Genomic DNA, 12,151 nt, shown 5'->3' with positions numbered 1-12,151 from the left:
TATATATATAATAACCACTTATTTCTGGATAACAATAATAATGATGATGTTGATGAAATCATCAAAATTCGTACTTGAAATATCTCCTTGATAAACAATAATACACAGATTCAGGATCTATCCAATCAACCACACAAAAAGAAATAAAATAAAATATTAATTAAATAAAATAAAATAAAAATAAAATGGATGCAGCTAATTAATATTGTTAGAGACACCTCCCACCATATCCAGCATTTCTTAGCAGTGCCTGTTTTATGTCTTCTGAATCTACAATTCCCCTCTTCTTCAGTTCCTGTATATGTTACCTAATTAATTAATAATTTTTTTTTATAAAATTTAAAAAATAATAATAAAAAAATAAAAAAATAAATAATGTAATTGTCACCTCAGAGCAAGAAGCTTGGAGTGAAAAATCATGAAAGCAGCTGATAACACACTGCTTAATCTCAAGGCCTAATGCTTCTATTGTGTTAACTGTTGATACCAATAACCCTGCTTTCCCTCCACAGCATATCTCTATTCTTCTCTCTCCATTCTTTCTTCTCTCCACTTCAAACTATACATGCATTTTAATTTTATTATTTTACATTATTATTCTATTAAAAATAAAATTAATTAGAAAAATTAATGAATTAATGGTACCTTGGGTGAATTTCTAACAAGAACTTCATTAGGTTTAACATCCTTAAATATAGTCATTAAGCTTAATTGATTTGATCCCAAATGCATTTCTTGCTGCAAGTTGTTGATCCTCTCTAGCAGCTCCTTCATGTAATCTATGGTGTCCCCTAGTATAGATGTTCTGTCCATCTGAATATATATATACCCACATGCATTATTATTATTATTTTAATTGTTAATTATGTAATTAATATTCTTGATTAATAATCAATTAATTATGTATAAGTAGGTAGTTAGTTAGTTACCTTGCTTATCTTGGGGACAACTGATCGGAGCATGGAGAGGCGGTCGTTGAGGCGCTTCCTCCGCCGTCTCTCCGCCATTAGGTTTTTCGACGGCTGCCCTCCGAGTTTCTTCACTTTATTCTTTCTGGTGGTTTCACTCTGTTGCGTCTGTGCGCAAAACCCCATGTTGAAAGCCGGCATTTCGGGTACGGGTTCGGCTTTGCAAAACGGAGCCCCGGCTTCTTCGTCAATTAGTCCGAATAGGGCACCGTCTTCGTCATCGCCGCCAAGAATGGACGACATGGAGTAGTAATCTTCCACGTGGCAGTACGGCATTACTGTTTGGGTGTCGACCGAAGAAGAATCGACTACGGCGAATTGATCGGGTGGCGGCGATTTGTGGTCTTCCCCAAACGGGGTGTAGCAATTATTCATCAGGATCTGATGGTGGTGATTGTGATCATCGATTAGAGGGGGCGGCGGCAGAGAGTAATCCTGGAAGCAAGTGTTGGCGGTGGTGTTTGTTAATGTGGACGCCGGCGCCGGAAAATTGTTGTCGTCGGCGAAATTGTAGTCGAGGCTCCAGCCGCCATTGTTGTTGTTGAAATGTTGATCTCCGTAGTTAATATTGTTATACTCCATCTCTCTTAGACCTAGCAACTCTTCCAAGAAACCAAGTTCTTCATTTGTGTGATACTCCATCTCTCTCTCTCTCTCTCTCTCTCTCTCTCTCTCTCTCTCTTCTGTATCTCTCTCTCTCTACGTGACAGACAGACACTAAAAGAAGTTTGAGTCAAAATAATGTTGGAGCTTGTGATGCATTATATAGAGGAGCAAAACAATGAAAAAGGCTTTGTTTATACTTTATACTGGGTTTAATTATTACATCATTAAACTTACATAATCATACATTAACTATTATTATTACTTTTTAACCCCAATATACGAAAATGGTTTTCATGTGTGTGAAGGTTGATAATTATTTTAAAGTCATTTTCAGGGGAAATAAAATAATAACTGTTATTAATAAATTGGAAGGCTCTGAAAACTTTGACCCACATTTCTGTCACTGCCGTAAAGGATGAACTCCCACCTTCATTATTTCCTAGACCTGTCAGCTTCTTTGTATTGCACAATTTTATATATATACTTTTCAATAATATCTACATATATTTAGTAGATATATGGACCACAAAAAATTAGTTGGATTAAATTTTGGATAATCTAATTTATAAAAAATAAAAAATAAATTACAAATTATTAGTTATAAACCAATGTCATCTTCATAGACATATATGATATAACCAATAACATTGCACCTATTTCAGCCCCAAAACATTTTACTAATTGTTACTTGTTAAAATTAAAAATAAGAATAAAATTAACAAGTCTAAGTTTTTGTTATTTAAATAAAACTTTCCATTAAAATAATAATTTGATTGGGTCCCTTGGAAAATACCTTTACGTTTTGGCTGAGCTCAGAATTTCAACTGAGTTGGTGGGCCTTGTTTGTTGTTACATGTAACATTTTTTTTTTAATATTTAGATAATTAATTCCTTAACAATTTTAAATAATTAAGATAATATAAAATTAAACATCCATCTTAGGTCACTTTCCTAATTTTCGTAGTTCCAGTATGTAGGGCTGATGACTTCTAACTTTGATTTATATTCTATTTTTCACCTGCAGAACTATATTAAATTAATCTATGAATAATGTAATGGATGTTATTAATTTTAAATAAGCCAATTTGGTAATTATATATTCAATAGTTTTGGCGTATGCTGTGTGTCGTATGGAGTAGAGGAATATAAAGGATACATAAAATCATTTATTTTATTATTAACATGTTTTTTTGGGCCATTTTCCAATTAAGGGTGCAGATAAGGATGTAGACTTGATTAGTAAATTGCCCTAATTTTTGTCTATATAGTATATACTATGATAATTAATTCCAAATTCTCCCTCCATTTTCAAATTCTTTTATTATTATATGTATTAATTAAAATTAAATATATACTAATTTTACATCAAAATCATTTGTTTCCAGCTCTCCCAAACATTCTTTCTTACTTTTACTTTGTAGGTGACGGTATTTCAATCTCTTAGCCTGAGATTGACAGCAATTGTCAAGAATGTAGACGGCCAACGATCGAATTTCGTGGGTTTTAAATGCACTACAAAATTTCTACATAATATAATAAATAAAACTTTACAATTTAATTAATTATGATTATATCTATATGTGATCGAATCAAACAAGGGTTTATTTAGAATGAGAATTGAACACGTTGTTTTGCATCCATTTTTGGATTGTGCACAAGGACAGGTATTTAACCCTAATCTGTAGGTAATTAAATATTAATTAACTTTTTTCTGGAAGGCATAATTGGATTGGATCACGATATTGAAACAAAACCCTAGGTAGAATCTAAGCCACGTGCTATGAGTCTGTTATAGAGTGATAATTAGTACATAGTTAACTTGATAATTAAATTAAACAAAAATCACCAGAGAAAATTAAGGAAATCAATGCACTTTTTAGAGTGTGGCCACGTGGAATTTTTAGATGGAGCTGGTAATTTTATACTCATATAATTATCTATTGTTTAACACATCCACCATTACGGTGTATATTTTGGATGATGGGTGTTTTTGTCAAAAAAAATCATAGTTGAAATAGATAGTTATAATTACCTAAAAAATGGGGGGCTTTTCGTAATTTGACTTATCTCAAGGGGTGGGCGTATTAAGGCAAACATTTGTGAGGACCAGCCATGTAATTAACTTGTACTATTTACGTAATTAGCCATGGCTAGCAGGTCTTATAATAACCACAGTACATTTATGTGAGGTTAAGAAGGTGAAGAAATTCCATGCAGACTACAAAACCGCGGCGGTTTTCTCTGACACCGCCCCACCACCACCAAACAAATATAAATTGCAGACGCACAGTGCATTTTGTTTCTTATAATAAATTTATAAGTCAGCCCACAGACTTTTACCCTCTCCAAACCGCTGGTTTCTCTTTTGTCCGACGAGGCCTTTTTGTCTTGTAGTAATTTGTTCGGTACCTCTCATTTTAACCGCTACAGTAATATATATGTTTTACGTACATTCCCCCCAGCTATTAAAACCATTTTCCCCTGATTTTCCAACCCTTTTTCTTCTTTTTTTTTTTTTTTTTTGTTTTTCTTTATGGGGTTGACTAAATTTGGAAAATTGAAAACGCAGTTGTTTGTACTCTTGCCCTTTCTTCAGACAATCAATTGGAAACCAACAAATTTACATCTGCTGCAACAAAACAAATTTATTAAATAAAAATAATAAAAAATAAAAAAAAAAATTTAAAAGGTAAAACAAAGACTAGTTCAATCCAGGCAATATTAATTGATTGATATATAATTAATATACATATATGTTTTTGATCTAGCTAGAGAAAATCTTTGATCTTGGTGTTTTCTGACTTGTCTTGGTCTGATTATAAGCTGTTCTAACATTAACATATACTACATTATATTATAGTGAATATATAGTAGTGTGTGTGTGTTTTTAATGTCAGATATATATATATATACAAGTGTCTTATCAGGGGTGAAAACGAGGCAAATGGATTGTAGATGTGGGGGGTAAAACCCTAGATTTCATGAAAAAGGTCGCCACCATAAAAAGACGTGTTAATAAACATGTCAACTTCCAACATGCATAACAACAGGGTAAAGAACCCTGCCACTTTTATTTCCCAGCTGATCGATGAAATTTATTATAATATAATTTAATTTAATTCCTAAATTTATTTTAAACAGTGTCGTTTTAATCCACAATTAATTAATAATTAACTATCCAATAATCGATTACTATAATAAAAGGTCGTGTTTGTTCATGATGTTCATTCCACAACGCCAATTTGATTAAAAAAAAAAATTAGTAGTTTTATCAGAATATATAAATGAATCAAATTTTAACATCGTATTACATTATTATTACATATTGACAAATAAAATTATAAGCACAAAATTAACCAACACTTTTTAGTGAAAATGACCGAAGTAATTAGTTGGTATTGATTAAGTGTAATCTAATTGTAATAAATCTCTGAACGGAAAAAATAGGGTTTCATAAATCTCGTTTTGATTAGGGTTTTATAGGTTGAAAACGTTTAATTGAATCAAAATTTGATAGAATGCTAATTGACAAAATATAAATAATATTTCTTAACAAGGTGGCATGCATACAGACATTTACATTACAAGATATAATTAGAAGAAGAAAAAAATAATTAGTAATAAATATTTTATTTATTTTTTTAAATCATAGAGGGCCGGGCCGGGCCCACTCCAGTTCCGAAGTAGTTCGGTTGTAAGCCCAACTTATAAAATAAACCCGAAATAAAACCTAATACAATATCCCAACTTGGGCCGGACTGACATGGATGCCGGGCCTGTGATGCATATGTTATGGAAAATTTGGGCCCATTTTCCGGTTATTATTTTCCGAATAAAATCATATATATATATATATAATATGTATATATGTAGAAAATGTAAAATGATAATTTTGCCCCTGAAATTAATATTCTTACAGCTACGGCTGGCCATATCCTGAGATGAAAAATCATGTACCGGTGGCAGCTTTGATGTGGCCATTCAATTCGTTGAGATCGTTTTAATACTATTAAACATTTAAAACATGATTCCCAAATTCCGAGGTAAAAAAAAATTTTAATTTATTAATTAATTAATTAAAAAAAAAAGAAAAACAGTTTGGTGTGGCTGTGTAAGAAATGTAGTAGATAATCAGCGCAGGAGATGGGAAAAACTCACACAAACCCCATCCCCTGCTTGAAACCACCCAAACAGAAAAACTAATTACTCAACTACTTTCTTCTCACTTCATTAACCATATTTATTAACATTTTTTTAGGAAAATATATTTATATATATATGACTAAATTACCCTTCCAACCAATCGGGATTATTTTCTTTCGAGGATCGATCATTAGAAATATGAACTAAATTGATGATGCTTAAATATAGCTCACCTAGGGTGGTGTAGAAAATGAGCTGGGAGAGCAAAGCAGATCAGTAGCTTAACGACTTGATGATCCTGAGGTCCCTGCAAAATGAGCACACATGAACTAAGCCGGGGGTTGATCCGGCGGAAACCCCTCCGACGCTCAAGTCAGACGTGTTGATCATAGAAATAGTCCAGAGAATACGTATTGTAGTATTGCTCAGTTAATAGGACGTACCTTATGGAATGAGTTCAAATGTGTATTTATAGCTTAGTTGAGATTGTCGGGCCCAAACCTTGCTTGAAGGTGATTGGGCATCGGTGATAGTGGTCTTCGATATTGGGCTCGTGGCCCAGTAGGTAAATAATTTGTAGGCCCATTGGGTTGGGCCAATTAGGCATATCATTAAGCCCCCCCACTCTCGAGTCGATGTGGGGGCCATGTTGAAATGGGTGACATATCGTGTCGAGAGTAAAAATTGTAGTAGTCGATGGTGTGCGATAACGAGTTGGAGCGTGTGTCGGAGGGGCGTGAATGCGCGTTGGCGCATAGCGCGACCAAGTTGTCGCGATGTAAGTTAATTGAGACGTCGATTTTGTCCCGCGACGATGTAGTAGCGAATTATCTCCTCGTGGGAGTTGTCTCGTCGCGGGGTAATAGTGACGTTGATCGAGTTATCTCCTCGTGGGAGTTGTCTCGCGATAATGTAGTGGCACGGAGCTAGTATTCTCCTCGTAGGAGTTGTTATTTTTCGACATTGTCAATGTTTTGACGCGTTGCTTATATGTGTTTACATATAGCCTTGTGCGTGATGTACTTGAGGAGGGGATCAGACTCTCAAGATTTTTTTTTTTATGGGGGTCGTGCCCCTTGTTAGACCTCGTGGGTCTTAAGTATGTTTGGACCGTGGCCACGTTTTAATGAATGACCCATCGAAAACAAGTAGATAAATTTGAGTAATCAAGCTGGCCAGGCTATATAGATTTCCATAATATTTCTAAGTGTTTCTAGGGTTGTAATCGTGCTAACTTGAGCTTGCGATTATATAGTGAGTTTCGGGCGAGTTGTCTCCTCATGGGAGTTGTCTCGCAGCGAAGTTGTAGAATCATGGATGACGCGCGACTGACGAGTGTGCAGATTGATGTCGCTCTGAGCGATTTCTCTCCTCGTGGAAGTTGTCTCGCAGCGAGTCTTATTATCGAGCGAGGTGGCTGCACGTGGGAGTTGCCTTGCAACGGATTTGTAGTGTCGAGCGAGTTGGCTCCTCGTGGGAGTTGGCTCCTCGTGGGAGTTATCTCGCTGAGGGTTCGTAGTACCGAGCGAGTTGGCTCCTCGTGGGAGTTATCTCGCTGAGGGTTCGTAGTACCGAGCGAGTTGGCTCCTCGTGGGAGTTGTCTCGCTGCGGGTTCGTAGTACCGAACGAGTTGGCTCCTCGTGGGAGTTGTCTCGCTGCGGGTTGTAGGACGGAGCGAGTGGTCTCCTTGTGGGATTTTCCTCGCAAGGGGTTGTAGGTCCGAGCGAGTTTGCTCATCGTGGGAATTATCTCGCTGTGGTTATGAGACCCGAGGGAGTTGGCTCCTCGTCGGAGTTACCTCGCAACGGGTTATAGGACGGAGCGAGTGGTCTCCTAGTGGGAGTTGTCTCGCAAGCCCCCCACTCTCGAGACGATGTGGGAGCCACGTCGAAAAGGGTGCCGGATCGTGTCGAGAGTAGATCGGTGTTGTAGTGTTTCTTTAATTGCTGGCGTGGTGTGGAGAAATAATAATTTGTATTTATCCGTTTGAGCGCCTGCGCGATATGATGAGGCGCGCTGGAGAGCTCGCGCAATTTGGTGGAGCGCGTTGAAATTCTTGCGCGATTTGGTGAAGCGAGGTGAAATATACGCGCAATTTGGTGGAGAGTAGCAAAAGTTGTGCCCAATTAGGTGGGAGCGCGCACTCCAAAGTGGCCTTGGGAGGCGCGCACGCGTGCATGGGAAGGCGCGCGCCTTTTCCCTTTTTTTTTTTTTTTTTTTTTTTTTTTTTTTTGCTGCTGGCGTGCGTGCAGTGCACGCGCGCCTCCTATCTTTTTTTTTTTTTTTTTTTTGCTGCTGGAGCGCGTGCTATGCACGCGCGCCTCCTGTCCTTTTTTTTTTTTTTGGAATGGAGCCGCGCGCGCGGGGCTCGGCTGCATCTCCTCCATTTTTATTTTTTATTCTCTTTTTTCTTCTTTCTTCTTTCTTTTTTCTTCTTTCTTCTTCTAATTCTTCTTCTTTTACTCTCTTTTTTCTTCTTCTTGTTCTTGTATTTTTTCATCTTCTTTTTACTTCTCTTTTTTCATCTTCTTTTTTTTTTCTTTTATTTTTTCATCTTCTTCTCTTTTCTTTTTCTTTCTTCTTCTGTTTTTTCATCTTTTTGTTTTTTCTTCTTCTTTCTTCTTCTGTTTTTTCATCTTCTTATTTTTTCTTTTTCTTTCTTCTTCTCTTTTTTTTTTTTTTTTTTTCTTCATCTTCTTCTGGGGTCTCGCGTGCGCGATTTTACCCCCCCCCTTTTTTTTTTTTTTTTTTTTGGTGGTTGATGTGCACACATTGGGAAGTTCTATTTTTTGAGTAGGAAGATTATACTCGTCTCTTGCGATGTGATGTGAACCCACTTGGGGTTGAAAGGTAAAGGTGATGCCCAACCTTGGGATGGGTTAACCACTCACTGTAGGATGAGGCGCTCGAGACCTATGGTCTGAGGTGACAACACGAGTTGAAGCTTTCGCGGTCGTATGCTGAAGGTCCTTGTCGGTTATCTGAACCGTTAGAGGAGCAAGTATCAGTTGATATTGTTGAAGTTTCGACGATCATACGCTGAAGGTCCTCTTCGGTTATCTGAACCGTTCGAGGGGGGGCGGAAGTAGGCCCCCAGAGAGTCGATGACCCATGGCGAGCAAAATATTTTGGGGGCACTATAAACCCCCAGGGAGTCGATTACCCTTGGCGAACGAAATATTTTGGGGGCAGATGTAAGCCCCCAGAGACTCGATAACCCTTGGCGAGCGAAATGTTTTGGGGGCACTGTATACCTCCAGGGAGTCGATAACCCTTGGCGAACGAGATATTTTGGGGGCAGAGGTAAGCCCCCAGGGAGTCGATAACCCTTGGCGAGCAAAATATTTTGGGGGCAGATGTAAGCCCACAGGGAGTCGATAACCCTTGGCGAGCGAAATATTTTGGGGGCAGATGTAAGCCCCCAGGGAGTCGATGGCGGTGGTGCCATAGGTGGCTCCACATGTGGAGCAGGTGCTGATATCGCGTTGGGAGCATTTGCTCCCATCGTGGTGATCGATATATTGGGTTACGGCCTCTGTGGCAGCGCGAGTTGAAGCTTCTGCTATCATGCGTTGAAGCGCATCCTCGGTTATTTGAACCATTCGAGGAGCAGGGAGTGGTGGATCGGCGAGTGGTGGGTCCCGAGGGGGGATCACCTGAACCTCGCGAGGCGGATCCATAGGACGTGGAGGAGGTGGCAAGCCAGAGCCTCCACGAGGTGGGAGGTCGTTAGCTGTGTCATTTTCTCTCCGAGCAGACGCCTCAGGAGGATCTTGTTGGCTACGTGATCTGGTTTGCATCGTTCCCACAGACGGCGCCAAAATGATGATGCTTAAATATAGCTCACCTAGGGTGGTGTAGAAAATGAGCTGGGAGAGCAAAGCAGATCAGTAGCTTAACGACTTGATGATCCTGAGGTCCCTGCAAAATGAGCACACATGAACTAAGCCGGGGGTTGATCCGGCGGAAACCCCTCCGACGCTCAAGTCAGACGTGCTGATCATAGAAATAGTCCAGAGAATACGTATTGTAGTATTGCTCAGTTAATAGGACGTACCTTATGGAATGAGTTCAAATGTGTATTTATAGCTTAGTTGAGATTGTCGGCCCAAACCTTGCTTGAAGGTGATTGGGCATCGGTGATAGTGGTCTTCGATATTGGGCTCGTGGCCCAGTAGATAAATAATTTGTAGGCCCATTGGGTTGGGCCAATTAGGCATATCATAAATATTTACAGGCTTTGGGAGCGGCTAATTTTTGATCTATTAAATGCTTCATTTCTTTGAATATCAATTTTATTATTATGATAAAATTAATATCACTAATAAATTATATTATGATAAATAATAATATAATATATTTTCTTGTTAATAGTAGTAATTGTTACCCCACCTCACACCCGCCAAAAAACCAAAACAAATGGATCATAAATTATAACAAGGGCATTTGGTTCAAGCACATGCATTTTCTACATTAGTACACAGTATGTGGTTGTTTGAACCATTCTTAATCAGCAGTTATTAGTTGATATCATGTGCAATTAACATCACAATAACCTCAACTACCATATATATATATATATATATAAATATTTATATATTTCTTTTTTTAATATTTCATTTAATTAAACATTATTCCCTTCACCAATCCAAATCCCTTCTCTTTTTATATGCTTATCATCCATGTGACTATACCTACTAATTAATTTCAACTATGCTTAATTATTCCACTAATTAATGGCGCCTAATCCTTACAATTAAATAGTCTGTCTCGTTATTTAATTAAGAGAATAGTAAAATATATATTTGAGTTTTTTCTCTACTTCGTTAAGTTTTAATAGGTTTGTTGAATCATTTGAACTTGTGTAATATTAGTGGCGGATCGATTGAAATATTTACGAAAAATTATCGAACAGTTTAATTCGCAATCGAAAGTGTGACCGGATAATTCATAATTGTAAGGAGAAATTAGAACTGTCAGTTGTAGATCTAATTAACATAATCACATGTACGCACAACCATGCGTATGTATACTTAGTGGATGATTATTTAACCTCGTCTGCAGTTAATAAGCAGTGGGAGCACATCTCTAACTTGAGGTGTGCACAACAAGGCCATCTGATATGCCAGGGGGTTTAAGACTAATTAAAACTAGAGGAATGTCTTTAGTTTTGTTGTTATTCCAAAAATTAATCATTTTTTATTATAAAAAATCACTGAAAATTGTTTCCAAGTGAAAAATAAATAAATATGTGGAGGATCTTTATAAATCAGTACTACAAGATTTGATCACGTTGTAAACTCACATTCCCATATGCACTTTCAATTGCCAAATTAATTAATAATTTCGTCTTTTTTAATTATTTTGAGTTTTTTATTTATTTGTCCACTTTCAGAATCTAATTATTTCGAGAAAACACCTGCAATTTTTTTTTTCGTTTCATTCTTTATTTTTATTTGTAAATAAAATTGCAGAAATGGCTATGTTTTTTTTATTGTATAGCCATAAATTAGAAGCACATGTATAGCAGAAGTCAGATATGATTTTCTAATAATTCATATATGTTAGGAGCCCTAAATAAATTATCATAAAATTAATTAATGGGACCTCATTATATCCAATTTATCAATTTAAATACTATGAATCAATTGTTATGAATATTTCACATATATAAATATTAAAAAATAATTGACTTATGTTAAAGCAAAATTAAGAGCAAAGAAACAAGTAATGTGCATGGGCCGGATGGTGGAAAAGAGGGCCCGAACTGAATTAATTCTGGCCCAGCTCCAAAATCTAAACATTCAAATGGCCCCTATTAATGGACAATTTACCATATTTATATATTTAAATCTATTTTCTCAATAATTTGAAAAAAGTAAGCAAAGTTCTAATATATTTGAAAATATAATAAAAATTCATACAAAATAGAAGGCAAATGGTTTCTTATTTTCAAATGATAATACTAAAATACAAAAATTACGCGGTGCAAGGCTCTATGTGTAAATCATGTATGGATGGTATGATGGCGTATAGATTACGATGTTTTTTTATTAAATACTTTCAAAAATAATCCGATAATATCCCTTTACACTAATAAATCAAATTATGGGTAAAAAGAAATTGGGAATGTGCGGGTCAGATGTCTAAAGTACGCGTATTTTCAACCACTAATTCATTTTAGAATAACTGATAGCAACTGATATCCTATACAATTATCAATTATTAATCATTTCCTCCTACCAATTCCAATTAATATTATGAAAGTTCAATAATGTAATACAAATTGTCCATATATACGAAGCTAAACGATTAAAGTTTTTCCAACCTTTATAATGCGAACATGGCATGCACAAATAAAATTCCAAGAAACGTGAAGCCAATATATCCATGACACGAAATTAAATAATTATTTATTTAGATTATTTAATGCC

At 36.4% G+C, this 12,151-nt stretch overlaps 1 protein-coding gene across 2 annotated transcripts; it reads right to left on the bottom strand.

Moving 5' to 3' along the window:
* Positions 1-35: 35 nt before the first annotated feature.
* On the bottom strand, positions 36-1,724 carry LOC105959311 (transcription factor bHLH93). Of its 2 annotated transcripts, none has more exons than XM_088812935.1 (4): positions 930-1,724; positions 646-813; positions 389-559; positions 36-308 (listed from the first exon to the last, which is right to left on the bottom strand). In XM_088812935.1, exons 1-4 carry the CDS (start codon positions 1,608-1,610, stop codon positions 126-128), a joined length of 1,203 nt encoding a protein of 400 aa, XP_088669061.1. In that variant the 5' UTR covers positions 1,611-1,724; the 3' UTR covers positions 36-125. The 2 variants fall into 2 exon arrangements, with proteins under 2 accessions (XP_088669061.1, XP_088669062.1); XM_088812936.1 differs by having other exon boundaries at positions 36-295; positions 930-1,721.
* Positions 1,725-12,151: the final 10,427 nt, after the last annotated feature.

The sequence above is a fragment of the Erythranthe guttata genome, chromosome 14, assembly GCF_056151865.1.
Source record: "Erythranthe guttata isolate IM_541 chromosome 14, IM_541, whole genome shotgun sequence".
Lineage (NCBI taxonomy): Eukaryota > Viridiplantae > Streptophyta > Magnoliopsida > Lamiales > Phrymaceae > Erythranthe > Erythranthe guttata.
Note: the sequence above shows the minus strand (reverse complement) of the source record. Positions and strands in the feature narration are given on the sequence as shown.

Coding starts and splice junctions, on each gene's coding strand:
- LOC105959311 (XM_088812935.1), bottom strand. CDS start 1,610: ATGGAGTATCACACAAATGAAGAACTTGGTTTCTTGGAAGAGTTGCTA. Junction 814..929: donor TTGTCCCCAAGATAAGCAAG/GTAACTAACTAA, acceptor ATATATATTCAG/ATGGACAGAACATCTATACT. Junction 560..645: donor TTGTTAGAAATTCACCCAAG/GTACCATTAATT, acceptor ATGCATGTATAG/TTTGAAGTGGAGAGAAGAAA.